A 19768-nucleotide genomic window follows, 5' to 3' on the forward strand; every position below is an offset into this window, starting at 1 on the left:
AGTCCTGTCCCCCTTGAAGGTCTGCCTGTCCCCCTTGAAGATCTGCCTGTCCCCCCTTGAAGTCCTGTCCCCATCCTGAAAGCCTGATGCCCCCCCTCGACGTCCGATTCTTCTCCCCCCTCGGCAGGACCACTCGCACCCCCACCCCGAAGGACCGCCGACTCCCCGACAATATTGGGCCAGGAGGGAGCCCAAATCCTCCTGGCCACGGCGACCCCCTAACCCCACCCCGCACTACATTACGGGCAGGAGGGATCCCAGGCCCTCCTGCCCTCGACGCAAACCCCCCTCCCCCCCAGCCGACCCGCGACCCCCCTGGCCGACCCCCACGACCCCCCCACCCCCCTTCCCCGTACCTTTGGAAGTTGGCCGGACAGACGGGAGCCAAACCCGCCTGTCCGGCAGGCAGCCAACGAAGGAATGAGGCCGGATTGGCCCATCCGTCCTAAAGCTCCGCCTACTGGTGGGGCCTAAGGCGCGTGGGCCAATCAGAATAGGCCCTGGAGCCTTAGGTCCCACCTGGGGGCGCGGCCTGAGACACATGGTCGGGTTTGGCCCATGTGCCTCAGGCCGCGCCCCCAGGTGGGACCTAAGGCTCCAGGGCCTATTCTGATTGGCCCACGCGCCTTAGGCCCCACCAGTAGGCGGAGCTTTAGGACGGATGGGCCAATCCGGCCTCATTCCTTCGTTGGCTGCCTGCCGGACAGGCGGGTTTGGCTCCCGTCTGTCCGGCCAACTTCCAAAGGTACGGGGAAGGGGGGTGGGGGGGGTCGTGGGGGTCGGCCAGGGGGGGTGCGGGTCGGCTGGGGGGGAGGGGGGTGTGCGTCGAGGGCAGGAGGGCCTGGGATCCCTCCTGCCCGTAATGTAGTGCGGGGTGGGGTTAGGGGGTCGCCGTGGCCAGGAGGGTTTGGGCTCCCTTCTGGCCCAACTACACAAAGTACGGGGAAGGCGGGTGGGGGTGTCGTGGGGGTCAGCCAGGGGGGTCGCGGGTCGGCTGGGGGACGGGCGGAGGTTCTTGGGGGGGGCGGTCGTTGGGGGGAGGGGGTTTGCGTCGAGGGCAGGAGGGCCTGGGGTCCCTCCTGCCCGTAATGTAGTGCGGGGTGGGGTTAGGGGGTCGCCGTGGCCAGGAGGGTTTGGGCTCCCTCCTGGCCCGATATTGTTGGGGAGTCGGCGGTCCTTCGGGGTGAGGGTGCGAGTGGTCCTGCCGGGGGGGGGATGTATCGGACGTCGGGGAGTCGGCCGGGCAAGAGGGCTTGGGCTCCCTCTTGCTCCGATCGTGGATGCGGGTGCGGGTGGGAGCGCGTGCGAGCGGTCGTTCGGGGTGGGGGTGCGAGCGGTCCTGCTGGGGGGGTGAATCGGGCGTCGGGCGGGAACTATGTTTAAAAACTTTTGTATACCGCGCTCAGGCATATAACGCGCGAGGGGTATGCGCGGTACGTAAAATCACGTATAACGCGCGCGTTATATCCGCGAAAATACGGTATATAGTTCTTCTCTAGTGAAAAGAAGCAGTAGTGAAAGGGCACACTCCCTTCTGCACAATTTTAAATATCACACCAATAAATATTAATATTTTTGAAACAGGAGGTCCTCAGCATGATTGCATAGTCATGTGAGCGCGATAACGTTCAATACTTAACTAATGTACAGGCTATACAGCCCATTGCTCCTTGGACCCTCCCTTGTGCTGAAAACAAATCGTGCAAAAGTGCAAGTGTATAAATGAATATATAAAGTTAAGAGTGAAAGAAGTCATGTCAAATTCACTACCGCAAAAGATTTTTTTTTCTCCTCTCTTTTTCAGTGCATCAGCAGTTTAGAATTAAATTTTAACAAGCTCCTCATTGGAAACATTATCAGTTAGTGCTGCCAATTCTGGCCCACGGATTGCTTATGATTGGGTTGATTAAAATACAGATTATCGCTATACTGACCCAAGTGTATAGATTAGATTTTAACACACTTATCTTTGCTGACCCTGCGGGGCAATAGCTACTAAATTTGGGCCAGCATTTGGGCTCTTAATTCTGTGGCTGTAGCTGCCAGCTTCAGCCACGGAATTAAAAGACTAAACGCTGGCCAAACATAGCGGCTAATGCCTGTGGGGCCAGCAAAGATAAGTGTGTTAAAATGTAATCTACATACTTGGGTCAGTACAGCAATAATCTGTATTTTAATCAACCCAATCCTAAGCAATCCTGAAGGAGTCTGGGACTGGTTTTCCTGAGTCTTGAACTAAGTTTTCTCTTTAATAAAATGCTGAATTATGTTTAATTGCAGACCTAACGTATCTCATTTTCTAGCCTGCCTGCACTGGGTGTTTTAGCTTGGGCATTTTAGCTTCTTATGGTTATCTCAGCATACACGCTATTGTATTCCGCCCTCCTGGACATGTAATAGAAAAACTGCAGGGCTTAGATAAGTGCCCTGCTAGTGTGAGCTTAGGACCAATGATTCTTAAGAAAAGTAAAACGTGAGAAGTTTTTCTAGCATTCATTTGAATAGCCAGAAAAATGAATAAATATCACTGTAACTTCCTGGTTTCGGGATTTCTGAACTGCCAGCTTGGTGCTCGGGAGTCGCATACGTATTCTAATAAAAACCCTGTTGCTTTCTTCAATTCTCTAAGTTTTGTGGCTGACCAAAGTGACCTTTCAATCCGTGGTCCAGAATTGGCAGTAATAACTGACAATGTTTCCAATGAGGAATGTTGGAATGTAATTCCTATGTTTCCTGGGAGCTACAGACTGAAGAATTATTTGGACACCTGCATAAATGACACGCACGGCAAGTGACCTGCTACATATATTAACTGGTCTAAAATTGTCTGATGTGGTGTCAAAGCAAGTACTGTGCTGGTGGATGTGCACATGGGCAGAGTTTACACCAGATCTAGGGTTAGTGTAAATGGATGACTTATGCTAGTATTTTATAAAGAAAAGTAGGTGAGGACCTTTCCTTATAAAATAACACCTATGTAGATGCTTCCCCATGGTGCTCTGTAATAAAATTACTCTGTTACGGTTGCTCCAGTCCATTGCAGACGAGGAACTTATAAGGCTCCTTTTACAAAGCTAGCGTTTTTAGCGCACGCACTGGATTAGCGCGCGCTAGCCGAAAAACTAACACCTTCTCAAGAGAAGGCGGTAGCGGCTAGCGTGTGCTATTCCGCGCGTTAAGGCCCTAACGCACCTTTTTTAAAAGGAGCCCATAGTTTTCTTTTCCCTATTGCGTTCCCTAAGATAAGCAAGCCTGCAAGTTTATGCATGCAATGAAGCAATCCCAGGACTGGATCAATTCTGTCAGGCTAATCTGCATAGCTTATTAATACGGTGCATCACAGAGCAACTGTACTACTGACTTACTAAATTATCCTCTAGCAGATGTTACACTATGATAATGAATTTATTATTGCGCAAATGCATGGCATTTTGTTACTTATATACAGTAAAACCTTGGATTGCAAGTAACTTGGTTTGCAAGACAAGCAAAACATTTTATTACATTTTAAATTGATAAACAAGCAATGTCTTGCAATACAAGTACATACAGTATACACATATCACAATTGAGCCGATGGTTCTTCTCTCTCTGACGCTGCAAGAGTGTTGTGACTGTTCTATACGAGCGAGGTCTTACAATACGAGTACATACAGTATACACGCGTCACATCATCACAATTGAGCCGATGGTTCTTCTCTCTCTGACACTGCAAGAGTGTTGTGACTGTTCTACACGAGCGAGGTCTTGCAATACAAGTACGTATAGTATTTTGTATTAAATTTTTGGGTTGTGAAACGAATTGTCTGAGTTTCCATTATTTCTTATGGGGAAATTCACTTTGATATACGAGTGTTTTGGATTTCAAGCATGTTATCGCAATGAATTATGCTCATAAACTAAGGTTTTACTGTACTGGTATTTCATGTTAAAGCATATTGGTGTTAAAGCAGTATGACTGCCACTGCAGTGGGAAGTCAAAGGGGGGGGGGGGGAATTAAACCGTCGATGCAATCTATGCCTAAGGCTTCCTCCTCTTAGAATAACAAAACCACAGAAAGAGATACACTTGCCAGGCTACAGCAGCAATTACAGCGACGTGGAAGAAACGTGATGCTAGAGGCCTCAGAAGACTAATAACCTGTCTTTGTTAATGTAAGAGGTAAGGGATAGTCACTGAGGGATATACTGGTTTCAAAGAAAAAACAGCCTTCCCCGAGATGCAGCCCTGCCACTGGCTAATACGCAGAGGATCTCCAGTGAATTACCTCCATGCCAGAGACTCATTCCGCTGACTTAGTCAGCAGAAGCACTAGCACTTCTGTTTGCACTGTGCAAGCCAATCGTTTCCTTAATGATCCTCAAATTATAATATTAAGTTCCCCCTTTGAAGGCTTAGTGCATTTGTCCCTTCCTCCAAATCGTCGTGCTTCCCTGGAAATCAGAGACGTGATCAGCAGAACAGACCTGCACTACTGTAACTTTTTCTCTCGCTGTTATAAAGTATCAGTCACGTCCGACCAACATCCATTTATGTGCAGCGTTAGCTCAGAAAAAAAAAAAGAACACTTGATGAAGTCCACAAATTCTGCAATGATTCCCTACTACAAAATGCTCTTATATTGCCTGATTCATTCACAGGAATTTAATATTTCATTTTATACACCGGAGGGGGGAGGGGGGGAGGGAGACATAGCCTGCAACGGTCAATGGATTTAAAGCCACTGGTCTGGGACGCCTTCTCTATGAGGAAAGGCTAAAGCGGCTAGGGCTCTTCAGCTTGGAGAAGAGACGGCTCAGGGGTGATAGAGGTCTATAAAATTCTGAGTGGAGTAGAAAGGGTAGATGTGAATTGCTTGTTTACTCTTTCTAAAAATACTAGGACTAGGGGGGCACGTAATGAAGCTACTAAGTAGTAGATTTAAAACAAACTGGAGAAAATATTTCTTCACTCAACATGTAATTACATTCTGGAATTTGTTGCCAGAGAATGTGATGAAAGCAGTTAGATTAACAAGGTTTAAAAAAGGTTTGGATAATTTCCTAAAACAAAAGTCCATAGGCCATTATTGAGATGGCTTGGAGAAATCCACTGCTTATTCTTAGGATAAGCAGCATAAAATCTGTTTTACTACTTGGGATCTAGCTAGGTACTTGGGACCAGTATTTTTAATATCTGATAAATTATTGGGTTTATTTACTTATTTTAACTGTTTCCTATAATTTTTTTTGTAATGTACACTGTCTAGACATATATTTTGATAGATGGTATATCAAAAATAAATAAACTTGAAACTAAAAATAAACTTGATACTAGGCTTGATGGACCTTCGGTCTGTCATAGTAGAAACATAGAAAATGACCGCAGAAAAGGGCCACGGCCCATCTAATCTGCCCACACTAATGGCCCACCCCTAACTACCTCCATGAAGAGATCCCACATGCCAATCCCATCTTTTCTTAAAATCTGGCACGCTGCTGGCCTCAATTACCTGTTGTGGAAGATTATTCCAGCGGTCAACCACCCTTTCGGTGAAGAAATATTTTCTGGTGTCGCCATGAAATTTCCCACCCCTGATTTTCAACGGATGCCCTCTTGTTGCCGTGGGTCCTTTAAGGAAAAAGAGATCTTCTTCCACCTCGATACTGCCCGTGACATATTTGAACGTCTCGATCATGTCTCCCCTCTCTCTGCATTCCTCGAGTGAGTACAGCTGCAGCTTACCCAGTCGTTCCTCATACGGGAGATCCTTGAGTCCTGAGACCATCCTGGTGGCCATTCGCTGAACCGACTCAACTCTCCGCACATCTTTTTGATAATGCGGCCTCAAGTATGGCAATGCGGCCTCCAGTATGGCAATTTTTATGTTCTTATGACCTCCATGGGCAGAACTGAGTCAGATATTCTATGACAGACTCTGGCTTTGAATACCTAGATATGTGCAGTCACTCGGAAGTTAACCAGGAACTTGTCAATATTCAGACTGGTGCCCGGTAGCTTAGCAGATAAAGTTATGACAGCCTTTTCGCTGGCTATCTTCCGCTCAATATCCAGGTTGGTGACATAGCCATTCACTGCCAATATTCAGCTTCTCGCCGGCTAAAATGTGGTCAGCTACATGCGCCAAAATATGTTTATCTTTGGCCAGCTACTGAATATTTACGTGGCCAGTTAAGTCCGCAGCAGTGAACTTTATCCCAGAAATTCAATGTCGATGGCTAGATAGGGCACTTGCATTGAATCCGGGATCGCTGCCGACTGCGGCTGTAGGTGGGCTGCCTCTCGTGGTCTGAATATCAGGGCCTTAATTCAGCAGCTCTATCTGGTTAAGTGCTGCTAACTATCATTGGATAGGCAGGCACAAACGATTTAACCAGGCAGGAAACTTCTCTTCCCTGTTAAATTGCTTTGGATATTGGTCCAATATTTTAACTTTAGAAGCTTTCATTAGTTATATATTTAACACCTGCTGAATATTTAACTACTAACTGCAATATCCATTTGAAGACCATTTTGCATCTAATGTAAAAAAAAAAAAAAGACATTTTGAATTTGCTTTCTAAGAATCATCAGAAATGGGGTTAGATGAATACCAATGAGGTTAAAAACTGAAATAGGCATTTCACTGGATCAAAGGAAGTCATTTTTTGAGAAAATGCAATCAGCTTGCATATTACAGCTTTCTGAAACAGCTGTATGCCTGTTATTGGATGCATTGGTTGTATAATTATGCATAAAAGTAACCCTTCCAGTGCAGTGAATGGTGCAGCCTATACATTTTTAAATAAATAAATAATTTAAATCAATAACTAAACATTAGCCCAAGCCACAGTGCAGAACAATCTGAATTTTCCCACTTGATAGCAAATATGTACAGGTTGACAAGCACCGTGAAGCATGTGTTAATAGCTGCAGAGAAATGTTAGGTGGATTGTAGCTTGCCCGTAATGTCTAATGCATCGCTGTGAGGGCTGCAATGCTGACCTAGAGCTCTCCACGCCTGTCCTCTTCAAGGTGTTGGGGTTGCGAATGAGTTTGTCTAACATGTTGACAATCTGCCCAAATTTAGGCCTGTCGCTGCGTTCCTTTTGCCAGCAGTCCAGCATTAGTTGATGGAGTGAGATAGGACAGTCCATAGGAGGAGGTAGTCGGTAGCCTTCGTCAATGGCTTTAATGACCTTCAAACAGGAAAAAGACATAACATTAAGGATTAAAATGTATTACAGTAGATGTCAAGATATCACAATAAGGTGGTTATTTTAGAAGAGTAACTCATGGTTTGCATATTTATATTACAGTATTTACATATGCACATTGAATAATTATAGTTAACCAAATTTAGAAAGCTGGGATTTACATGTGCAAATTTTGAACTTGTGCTAGGAAACTTGGCCTGGGGGTGATTGAAGTGGGACTAGGCAGGCCAAAACATACCCATGTATTCCCGATTTCAGAGTATGTCCCTGTGAAAGAGAGTGTGGCGCAGTGGTTGGATCTACAGCCTCAGCACCCTGGCGTTGTGGGTTCAAAACCCTGCGTTGCTCCTTGTGACCCTGGGCAAGTCACTTAATCCTCCATAGCCCCAGGTACGTTAGATAGATTGTGAGCCCACCGGGACAGATAGGGAAAATGCTTGAGTACCTGATTGTAAAAACCGCTTAGATAACCTTGATAGGCGGTATATAAAATCTTAATAATAATAATAAACATTGAGATCAAGGTCACTACTACTATTTATTATTTCTATAGCGCTGAAAGGCGTATGTAGCACTGTCCATTTTAATATACAATAGACAGTCCCTGCTCAGAAGAGCTTACAATCTAATTTAGACAGGACATTTCAGGATTGGGGAGATAATGGTAGAGGAAATGATACAGTGTGTATAGGTATCTGACTGCAGTAAGTGGGAGTTAAGAATTGAAAGCAGTTTCAAAAAATGTGGGCTTTTAGCTTGGATTTGAATACTGCTAGGGATGGAGCACGACGTATTGATTCAGGCAGCCTGTTCCAGGCATACGGTGCTGCAAGAAAGAAGGGACGGAGTCTGGAGTTGGCAGTGGAAGAAAAGGGTACAGATAAAAGGTGCTTGCCCGATGAACTGAGATCACTGGGGGGAGCATAGGGGGAGATAAGTGAGGAGAGATATTGGGGGCTTCAGAGTGAATGCACTTGTAAGTCAGCAAGAGGAGTTTAAACTGTATACGGAAATGAATGGAGAGCCAATGAAGTGACTTGAGGAGAGGGGTAATGTGAGAATAGCAGCTCTCACAGAACATGAGTCATGCAGCAGAATTTTGAACGGATTGAAGAGGTGAGAAATGGGTGTGCGGGAGGCCTGAGAGAAGTACGTCGCAGTAGTCTATGCGCGAGGTGATGAGAGCGTGGATAAGGGTTTTGGTAGTGTGTTCAGAGAGAAGAGAAGGTTAGAATTTTCACCTGCTCCCAAAATGATGGAAAAAGAAACACAGTCTAACAGTTAAGCTACACCATACGTTCCAAATTGCACAGAACGTATGGTGTAGCTTAAATCCTGGACTGAGCATGTTTCTTTTTTCCACCAGGTTGGGTGAAGGTTTCATTGCAACTTCAGTATTTTGATCTTTTGTACTGAACTACAAAACTTTATGATCCCTGACGCAGGCGAAGGCGCCAAAGCCCGGCCCTTGTCGGTTCCTTCATTACAGTAGAATTGCCCAGGACATGAAGGACAATTGTACTTTTTCTGTGTTCCTTTGTGGTTCATACTCTCTAATCCCTCTTCTTTCCCATCCTGTTCTGCTGCCTGTGTTTTAAAGGGTGTCAGGTCAAAAGTGCGCCGGGACAAAGGTGCGCCCAGACAATTGAGCGCAGCGCGGAGGCACGCGCTGCTCAAAATTAATGTTTTTAGGGCTCCGACGGGGGGGGGCGTGGGGCTTTACTTAATAGACATCGCGCCGCGTTGTAGGGGCGTTGTGGGAGGTGGGGGGGTTGTAACCCCCCACATTTTACTGAAAACTTCACTTTTTCCCTGTTTTTAGGGAAAAAGTTAAGTTTACAGTAAAATGTGGAGGGTTACAACCCCCCAAACCCCCATAACACCGGCGCGATGTCTATTAAGTAAAGTGGGGGGGGTTCCCCAACAAAACCCCCCGTCGGAGCCCCTAAAAACAGTAATTTTGAGCGGCGCGCGCCTCCGCGCTGCGCTCAATTGTCTGGGCGCGCCTTTGTCTTTCGCGCTGTTGTCTATGAACCGTTTTAAAGGTACATATGTTGCTTTCATAAAACAGATTATTATTTATTTATTTTTAGGATTTATATACCACTTATAGCAGGTATTCAAGCATTTTTTCCCTATCTGTCCCTGTGGGCTCAAACTCTCTCTAGTGTACCTGGGGCAATGGGGGATTAAGTGACTTGATCCAAGCAAAAATAATAAAGACAGCTGAGAGAAAAAATACAAATATCCACAATTAATTATTATCAATTATTGAACATTCATACCATTTAAGACAGGTGTAGGGAACTCCGGTCCTTGAGAGCCGTATTCCAGTCAGGTTTCAGGATTTCCCCAATGAATATGCATTGAAAGCAGTGCATGCAAATAGATCTCAGGCATATTCATTGGGGAAATCCTGAAAACCCGACTGGAATACGGCTCTCGAGGACCGGAGTTCCCTACCCCTAATTTAAGGGGAAAGAAACTTCAAACAAATTTAAATTTACAGCAAATTTCAAGGAGGATAAAGCCTCAGATCCCCATCTGCCGCCAGAGTTTATCTTGCAGGCAAACTGAAAAGGGAAACCACTTCTTCTTGATAATAAGAACATATAATTTTGAGGGATTAAGGGCTCCTTTTACTAAGGTGTGCTAGCGTTTTTAGTGCGCGCTAAACAAAAAATACTAATGCAAGCTCTATGGAGGTGTTAGGGTTTAGCGTGTGCGGCATTGTAGCACACGCTAAAACCGCTAGCGCACCTTAGTAAAAGAAGCCCTAAGTGACTTGCCCAGGGGCAAGGGGCACAAGGGGCAGCGTGCGATTCAAACCCAGAACCTCAGGGTGCTGAGATTGTAGCTCTAACTACTGCACCATACACAGACGCAAGTCTCTAAATGGACACCTAGAATTATGCGCCACTTACATATGCCACTGGTTCCATTAATCAACAGTGACATACATATATGCCCTAGATGCTGTTGTATAAATGCTATAGTACGTAGCTTCAAAGGGAGGGAGTATGGGAGAGGCACACATAGGTGAAGTGCGGGTGGGCCATGGTTGTGTTACCAACAACATGCTCAAATTATAGAATATTCTCACTTGTGTATGATGATTGGCCAACTTGCATCAACCATTGACCTGGTTTAAGAGATCATTAACTTTTGGCATAATAAAATGGGTTTGCACTAGTATTCTATAATGATTTAAAGCGTACATAACTGCTATTACAGAATTGGCACTAAATATGTCCCATTGTGGCGCCTAATTATAGAATTATCCCCATGTGGTTTTTTTTCCCCTTGCTTTTGTGTCTTGTTGCAAAATTATCCGCCACTTGTGGTAAATTGTAAAAAGAAGAAAACATTACTATAACGTCTGTTTTTCTTTGACATCCAGATGACATTGTAATTTTATTATAAACACAAGTAAACTACATATATATATATATACTTTTGCATCTAGCTCAGCTCATGGGGCAAAGCATTTGCAGAGCTGATTTTATCTTCACTGAATTCTCTTTTCTAGCTCGTGAAAGTGTTTCTGGTTTCAAGGTGCACCTGGTTTTCCCTTAGCTGACTTCCTGTACATGAGGGAGGAAAAGGCAGTTTGACAAATGATGAACACTGATATCAAGAGGAAATGAAAAACAAATCCTCAGAAAAAAATATATATATATTACGTGCCCATTTAAACACTGCAAATTTTCAACCATACACAAAAGAGAAGAGCATGAAGGCATTTCTATTGCCACTTAAAGGAGGATTCAGATTTGATTTTAGGGCAAAACCTCTGCTCTCTTTGAGAGTCAGGATACTGCAGAGGTATGGAGTGCTGAAGAAGCCTAGTGATGAAATAACTACAACAAGCTGAGGACCAGGAAAGCCTGGTTCAAATCCTGCTGAACTTCCTTGTGACTTTGGACAAGTTGCTTTACCCTCTATAACCTCAGGTAAACACTTAAGAGGCAAGTGAAAGGGTTTATTTCCAAAACCCTGCTATGTCCACTTTCAGCAAAATGTATAGTTTGGTATGAACAAAGGATATTGTTATATCTCAGCTTTTCATTAATTGTTGAGATAAAAAGTGTATTTGTCATTCACTTGTAGCCAAGTTAAAATAAGATTTCCTTCCAAAATCAGTTAAGTCCGAGCGGATGTTAATTCCAAAACCAGTTAAGTCTTGTACATTCTACGGTGAAACGTTGGCATGCAGCAGTCAATATTTATTTATTTAATTCGATTTCCCGTTGTCCCCAAAGAGCTCAGAATGGGTTAACATTCTGTACAAGTTTACGATACAAGTTTTTATCCTAACTTGATACATACTAGGGCAGAGGTAGGGAACTCCGGTCCTCGAGAGCCGTATTCCAGTCAGGTTTTCAGGATTTTCCCAATGAATATGCATGAGATCTATTTCAATGCATATTCATTGGGGAAATCCTGAAAACCCGACTGGAATACGTCTCTCGCAGACCTGAGTTCCCTTCCCCTATACTAGGGTCTAATATTAATATGCATAATATACAGTTTACTAGTTACAATTTGTTTTAATTGTCCTTATGGTGCAAGGTTTTCAGTACAAGTTGTTTCCTAATTTGAGACACAGAAAGCTACAGTGTATGATATAAGTTATCCTTATATGACATACTGGTTCTGGTACCAATATACATTTCTTTGTAGTTTATTGGTCAAGGGTAGGGGTTTAGGTGAAGAGGTATGTTTTTTTTTTCTTTTTCTAAAGCTGAGGAGGCCTTCAAGGGATCTGATCTGCAGGGGCAGTCGATTCCAGGGGCTCGGTATAATATGATATGCTAGTTTTAATAATAATAATAATAAGTTTATATACAGTAGGACCGTGAAGTTCTAAGCGGTTTACAAAGATTAAAAGATGGTACAAATTGGTTGAACTTAGCAGGGTGAAAGCTAGTGATTAACAGCTCAAGGGATCAGTTATTGAGGAGGAAGAGTTTTACGGGTCAGCTGCCTAGATACTTCAGGAACAGATGTTTTCTCACATGTAGTGACATATTTGAATAAACAGGCAACAGTTAAATGTTTTGCACTTTTAATCTTAGTTCAATATTTTTAATATGGTGCACCTAACACAATACCCCACCAGATTCTATAATTAGCATGCAAATTTATGCACGCAAAATTGTGCGCTAATCCAAGAAACATGCATGAGTGTACATCTAACTAGCCTATTAGTTATGTATGAATGACTAACTAGCCTATTAGGTCCTGATTCTATAAACGGCACCTACCACGGTAAGTGCCTAAGAAAACGGCACCTGCCATCTGTCATTAAAAGTTAGGTGCTGTTTATAAACTCACGTCTAGCAGTACCTAAATCAAGTTAGGCGTTGCTAGCGGACTGCTGGGCAGGATGGACCACTGGTCTGACCCAGCAGCGGCATTTCTTTTGCAACTTAAGCACCAGTATATTGGGCTAGGGCTTTCTTGGCCTAAAATACCGGCGCCTAAGGTAGGAACCTACTGACATCTAACTCATTCCACGTCCAAACTCTTCCCCCTAACCATGCCTACTTGTTGGGTGGCCACAAGTGGGCAATACATTTTTTTCAATGGTCATGCCCTAATCACAACGTTAGTGCGTGGCCATGGCATAATGAGCTAAGTATATAGGAAAAACATGTCTAAGGGAACACTAAGGCCACTTTTTACTGCAGCTTATTAAATGAGCTATTTGAAAATTGTCCATCCTCTCTGCAGGTGAAGGTCCATGTAATTTTAGCCACCTTGTAAGAGAGGCTGTGCTGGGGGTGAGTTAGCTTTGCATTATCAAAACTCTGTGTGTTGTTTTCTTCAGAAAAATTTGAGGCAGAGAGAGTGGGTGCAAGTCTTTTATCAGTACTCTTCTCAATTTTCAAAGGTGAGACTTTGCACAAAATGCATGCATAAAGCATACCAATGTGTGTACTTTGAAGTCTACAAAATCCTGGGTGGAGTAGAATGGGTACAAGTGGATCGATTTTTCACTCTGTCAAAAATTACAAAGACTAGGGGAAACTTGATGAAATTACAGGGAAATCCTTTTAAAACCAATAGGAGGAAATATTTCTTCACTCAGAGAATAGTTAAGCTCTGGAATGCATTGCCAGAGGATGTACTAAGAGTGGTTAATGTAGCTAGTTTTTAAAAAAAGGTTTGGACAAGTTCCTAGAGGAAAAGTCCATAAACTGCTGTTGAGACAGACATGGGAGAAACCACTAATTGCCCTGGATCGGTAGCATGGAATATTGCTACACTTTGGGTTTTGGCCTGGATTGGCCACTGTGAGAACGGGCTACTGGGCTTGATGGACCTTTGTCTATGCTGAAAAGCCTTTATAAAATTATCCCCTATGAGATAACTTCCCTGGTATATCAAACTTAAATAAATAAATCCACCTAACTTGTATAGCCAGTAGGGGCCTGATTCTATATATAGTGCCAAAATAATTGGCGCTGACTAGAATAGTGCTTAGCATGATTCTATAAAAGGAACGTGCAATACACAGAATCACGCTTAACGCCAGCGCTTGTCAAAACTTTTAGGCACACCCGTTTAGGCCAAGGAAAACTAGGCCTAAATACCTATGCTTAAGTTGCATGCAAATCAGGCATATTTAATAGTGTGCCTAATTTTTAGGAACACCCATGATTCAACCACGATCCTTCCCTGGCCATGCCTCCTTTTCAGATTCACGCATTGGAAATGATGTGCACATAACTTTTAGTGGCAATTAGCATCAATTAATAGATGTTAATGTGAAATTATCAGCACCGTTTAGGCTTGTTGAATAATTAAGCTGCACATGCAAATCAGCTGTGCGCACCAATTTGTATGCACAACTTAAAAGTGCCATATAGAGAATTTAGGGGTAGATAAATAGTTTACTTCAATTTTCCAAAGGGACAATATGCACATGGTTTTCCTTTGAAAATTACCCCACTAAGGGCCTCTTCTATTAAACTGCGCTAGCAGTTTCTAGCACAGGGAGCCGGGCTGAATGGCCCGCGCTGCTCCCGACGCTCATAGAGTTCCTATGAGTGTTGGGAGCAGCGCGGGCCATTCAGCACGGCTCTCTGCGATAAAAACTGCTAGCGCAGTTTAATAGAAAAGGGGGTAAATCTACACACATACACTTATACCTGACATTTTAATGCACAAAGTTTTCTGAAAATTTAAGTACACATTTTTTAAAAACCAAAGGTATATATGTAAGTCCAAACCTACTTCACCCTCAGGATATTCGTGAGTGAAATGGCATGGCCCACATACTGTATACAGTCTGTGCAATTTTGTAAAAAGCTATTTTTACACATTAATCACATTTCTACATGATGAAATGGTTTTTAAAAGTATTCCCTCACATGTTTACATGTCCCTATGAGAAAAATGTTTGACCCATTATAACATAATTATACTCAGAAACTTAAATTGTCAGAGTAAAAGTAAGTGCCCTTCAGAAACAGTAGTGGAGCAGGATATGGAACAGCCTGAAATGGTCCAGATGGCGTGATGCAATGAATGTATATGATTTAAAGAGGGTTTTCTAGGGCACCCTTTTTGCTTTCCTCAAGGTCACTGTTCTCTTATGCTCTCAACTAGTTAATAGAAGCATTAGCATTTTACATCTACCTTTTTATAAGTTAAACATGAGTGCAACTTGAGGTTTAGCAGTCAATCCATATTTAGCAACATAATTAAATGCCACTTTCTCTGAGATGGGGAAGGAAAAACACATTGTGGGTGACATATTTAGTTAAGGACTGCAAACAGCAGTAAGGTGAAAATAACTATCTGTCCCAAGGGTCCTATTAAGGAAATGGCAATCTACACACACACACAAAAAGGTACATCTTCTGCTTTAAATCGTTTGATAAAAAGAGAAAAAAATGGTGCTAGCTACAAATAACTTACATCTTGATTAGACATGTCCCAGTATGGTCTCTCACCATAAGACATAACTTCCCACATTACAATCCCATAGCTCCACACATCACTGGCAGAGGTAAATTTGCGGTACGCAATTGCTTCTGGCGCAGTCCACCTGATGGGAATCTTGCCTCCCTTAAGAAAAGAAAAAAAATGATAAAGTACACATAACATATCCAAAACTTTCACTTACTAGTAGAACATATGGCCTAAGCATCAGTTTGCAAAATTGCTGGAGCAACTGCAAATGATTCAGAAACGCAATTATTTGTTGATGCATTTCTTTGAACATTTGACCTATTGTAAGGATTGAATCTTTTTTGTTTTTATCTATTCTCACCTGTTTCAATATTTTATGTATGTAACCTTATTGTAAACTGTTTTGGAAAAAAAACGGTATAGAAATTTTAAAATAAAATAAATAAATGTGGCTTAATTTTTAGACTATCTAGAACACCTACAATTGGCTTCCAGTATGGAAACAATGTCAATTTAAGCTTATGACAATAATGTTATATATTACAGATTTGCTGGTACCATATCTTCCAAGGAAAACTTTATGCACGTATTCCAGGCTCTTTTTGAAATACCAAGTTGGGAGGACATGAGACAAGTACAATGGAGAAAATGGGCTTTTAAGGTCATAGGCTCTGAAAGTTGGAATCAGCTTCCCCAGGAATAGAAAATTCAACAGTCTTTGGTATGCGGCCATTTTTTTTTTTTAAAATTACCATGGGAACAGTTTCCACCATTTATTTTGTAGGTGGTAAGGGCTCGCTTTACCCATGCGCTGACCAGTTAGCACATGATAATGTAGATGCTCTAACTGGTTAGTCCCCAACACCCTCCCTCAAAAATAAATTTAGCATACGGTTAGCATGCACACACCCCATAAGTAATGTGGAATGCATTAGCACAGGGTTGTCCAATGTCGGTCCCCAATGAATTTGCATGAGATTTATTTGCATGCGCTGCTTCCATTGTATTCAAATAGATCTCATGTATATTCATTTGTGAAATCCTGAAAACCCGACCTGGCAAGGGCTGAAGTTGTCCAAAGGAACCACAAGGAGTCCAGCAGGATACAGGCCCACGTAGACAGAATAGGTGCAAAATAGAAATGGGGTGGGACAACTTCAGCCCTTATGCAAAATAGAAGTGGGGTGGGACAATGCACTTTCCACCAAACAGAGCCAATGGATGAAAGCAAAGCCAGAGGATACTGTTAAAACTGTTTATTAATGTCGCTGCCCTCCCCTGAAGCAGTGATAGTGGATCACAAAACAGGCTCCTGTCAGGTTTGGAATGGATAGTGCCACAGCATTTGTTGAGATAAGTGACTGTGATTTAATGGAACACACGACATTTTTTTTGAACGGTTGTTTTCAAACTGTTCTGTTGGACATTGTATTAATGCAATGGACTCGGCATTATGATCGATAGCTATATTGTGTACAGATACTTGTTAACCATCACCTATTGTGAACGAGATTCAAGTTCTCAGTACCCTGATACAGGCATGTTCTCCATGCCGAAACACAGTACTGTGCTGGGTTTGGACTGTTCAACTTGGACTTTAATAAACAGTTCTAATAGTATCCTCTGGCTTTGGTTTCATCCATTGGCTTTGTTTGGGAAAAGGTCCACCCCACTTCTATTTTGCACAAGGGCTGAAGTTGGACACTCCTGCATTAGCGCATCTCACTTAGGCTTTTTTTTTTCTGCATTAGGTGCATGTTAGTATCTAATGCATCTTATTAAAAAGACCCCTTGGTCATCATTTCAGATAAGGGCCAGGTTTAAGAAAATCTGCTTTTAGATGAACTACTTTGTTGGGCTATCCGCTTCAATCTATTTGAAGGTTGAAAGAAAATTATTACTTTTTTATTTATATGTATATAAGATTTCTATACAATTGTTATGGGAACATATCCATTCAAATGGTTTACAATAAACATAAAAAAGAAAGCAAGAAGAAGTAAAAACAAACATCACAGAATATGCTACTGAACATCATTTTAAACCCTTATAGCTGTCAACAAATGGAAGGGTGTGCTAAGACCAATTTTTACAGTACCTTAATAAAAGGACCCCCAAATTCAGTGGCGTAGTAAGGGAGGAGGCGGACAGCCCCAAGCACTGTCTTCCCGGGGGCATTGGCACCTCTCTTCCTTGTTGCGCTCCCCCCCCACCCGCGTACCTCTTTAAACATTTGCCAGTGCCAGTAGCATATTCCACTTGCTGCTTGCGCCAGCCTTGGCTCACTTCCTGCTCACGGGACCAGGACGTGAAGTCAGAAGATGTAAGATGTTGCTTGGGCTGGCGAACATTTCAAGAGGTACACAGGGGGGTGGGGGATGCTCTAGTGGGGGGAAGAGTGTGGGGGAGGGGGTGCACAGCGTGGTGATTCAGGGTGCAACTGCCCATGGCACTAACCTTGCTACGCCACTGCTCAAATTATTACAATCACACTGTTTTCTATAGTCACTATGGAATGACACAGTAAGTACTAGAACATATTCTCAGCATACCTCAGCCCTGGGCTGCACTGAGGCCTGGAAAATGCCAGGTGCACATTATATAAACACCGTATACTTAATAACCACTATCTATTGTTAATACAAAGGTTTGACCATTTCTCATCTTCTTGTCCCATAGGACTAGCTTGTTCACCTTGGTAAAAGTAGATAAATAACATCAGTTGTGATATAGAATTACAAAACAAACAGGAGACAATTGATGGCCCCTAACTAACGTATAGTAAGTGGCTTCTCTTAGGGATGCTCAGGTGTCTCCATTTTTCTTCAGGACAGGTTAATCCAGGTCTGGGATTTGCTCCACTGCACACAGAGCCTTGTAGTTCTATTCTCTTAGGGAAATCAATAGAAAAATCAAAACTACAAGTTTGTGCTTATAGAGGGAGAAACCAGGATCAGCTAAACACTGGGCCTGAAAAAGAATGAAAGCTCTTGAAAACTCTGCTCCCTCTCATACAGAATTATTCATAAGGATGATTATGGTTCATTGACAACTCGGCGAAAGATAAAGGCGCGCGCCGACAACTGAGCACAAGACGGAGGCGTGCGCCGAAGAAAATTACAGTTTTTAGGGGCTCCGACGGGGGGTTTTGTTGGGGAGCCCCCCCCAGTTTACTTAATAGAGATCGTGCCGCGTTGTGGGGGGTTTGGGGGGTTGTAACCCTCCACATTTTACTGTAAACTTAACTTTTTCCCTAAAAACAGGGAAAAAGTGAAGTTTTCAGTAAAATGTGGGGGGTTACAACCCCCCACACCCCCCACAACGCCCCCACAACGCGGCGCAATCTCTATTAAGTATTCCCCCCCACGCCCCCTCCCGTCGGAGCCATAAAAACAGTAATTTTCTTCGGCGCGCGCCTCCGCGCTGCGCTCAATTGTCTGCGCGCGCCTTTGTCCCGGCGCGCTTTTGACCTGACACTGATGATTATACATGGGGGGAAAAAAAAATCACAGACCCCCTCATTCTACATAGGGCTCCTTTTACGAAGGCGCGTTAAGGCCTTAACGCACGGAATAGCGCGTGGTAATCCAGTGCATGCACTAAAAACACTAACGCACCTTCGTAAAAGGAGGCCATAGTGTGCCGATTGTTTGGCTCCAATTCGGCACGAAAAAAGCAGGTGCAGATGTTCTCCCTTGAAAAGAGGAGACATGATCAAAACATTCAAGATAATGAAGGGAATACACTTAGTAGATAAAGACAGGTTGTTCACCCTCTCCAAGGTAGAGAGAACGAGAGGGCACTCTCTGAAGTTAAAAGGGGATAGATTCCGTACAAACGTAAGGCAGTTCTTCTTCACCCAGAGAGTGGTGGAGAACTGGAACGCTCTTCTGGAATCTGTTATAAGGAAAAACACCCTCCAGGGATTCAAGACAAGGTAGGACAAGTTCCTGCTGAACCGGAACGAACACAGGTAGGGCTGGTCTCAGTTTAGGGCCCAGGTCTTTCACCTGGAGGCCGCCGCGTGAGCAGACTGTATCACTTGCCAACTTTGAAAAGAGAAAAAAATCTGTTGACCTCTAAGGGCCTATCTCCAGTCAAAAAGTTATAAAGAGACACTCACATTCACATACACATAAATGACAATAGCTCAGGCATTCAGCCTCTACTGAATCAAGGCTAAAACTGAAGTCCACCAGAATAAGAGTATTCTTATTAGTCTGGACCCTGTGTTTTTTCTAGAGGAAAAAATGATACATCTGCACTTTTGTGTTTTATACATGCCTTGATGAGCAATCCCTTCAGCTTGCAACCACTTTAGCATATTATAGCTTCTGTTTACATGGCATGTGAATCTGAGTGTTATGCACAGCAGGGTGAGCATTCAACAGGGCAAAACTGAACAGATTCATGGTCTGGTTACACAATGGCACTCCAGAGAGTGAAATGAGTCTCCTCCTAGACCATGTACTTCAGTGGTGTACCATGGGTGTAAAGCATCAGGTCACAAGTGTTAATATTTTAAATTATTCAATTTAACATGGCTTTTTATGCCACTAAACCACCTAATATAGACACGCTTTGTTTAAGAATGGTAACAGTCAAGATTCCCTTCACAAAGACAACCGATCTCCAGTGTCTGCAGTCA

The 19768-nt window shown here is 43.2% G+C and overlaps 1 protein-coding gene across 4 annotated transcripts in view; it reads right to left on the bottom strand.

The window, feature by feature from the left end:
• Positions 1 to 19768, bottom strand: part of EPHA4 (EPH receptor A4) — a 328329-nt gene that overhangs the window by 33210 nt on the left and 275351 nt on the right. For all 4 annotated transcript variants that reach the window (XM_033958139.1, XM_033958137.1, XM_033958138.1 and 1 more), the window contains exons 14-15: positions 15127 to 15276; positions 6986 to 7179 (exon numbers count right to left, since the gene is read on the bottom strand). In XM_033958139.1, coding sequence (XP_033814030.1) covers positions 6986 to 7179; positions 15127 to 15276 — 344 coding nt within the window. The remainder of the gene's footprint in view (positions 1 to 6985; positions 7180 to 15126; positions 15277 to 19768) is intronic.

Source organism: Geotrypetes seraphini, chromosome 9, assembly GCF_902459505.1.
Source record: "Geotrypetes seraphini chromosome 9, aGeoSer1.1, whole genome shotgun sequence".
NCBI lineage: Eukaryota > Metazoa > Chordata > Amphibia > Gymnophiona > Dermophiidae > Geotrypetes > Geotrypetes seraphini.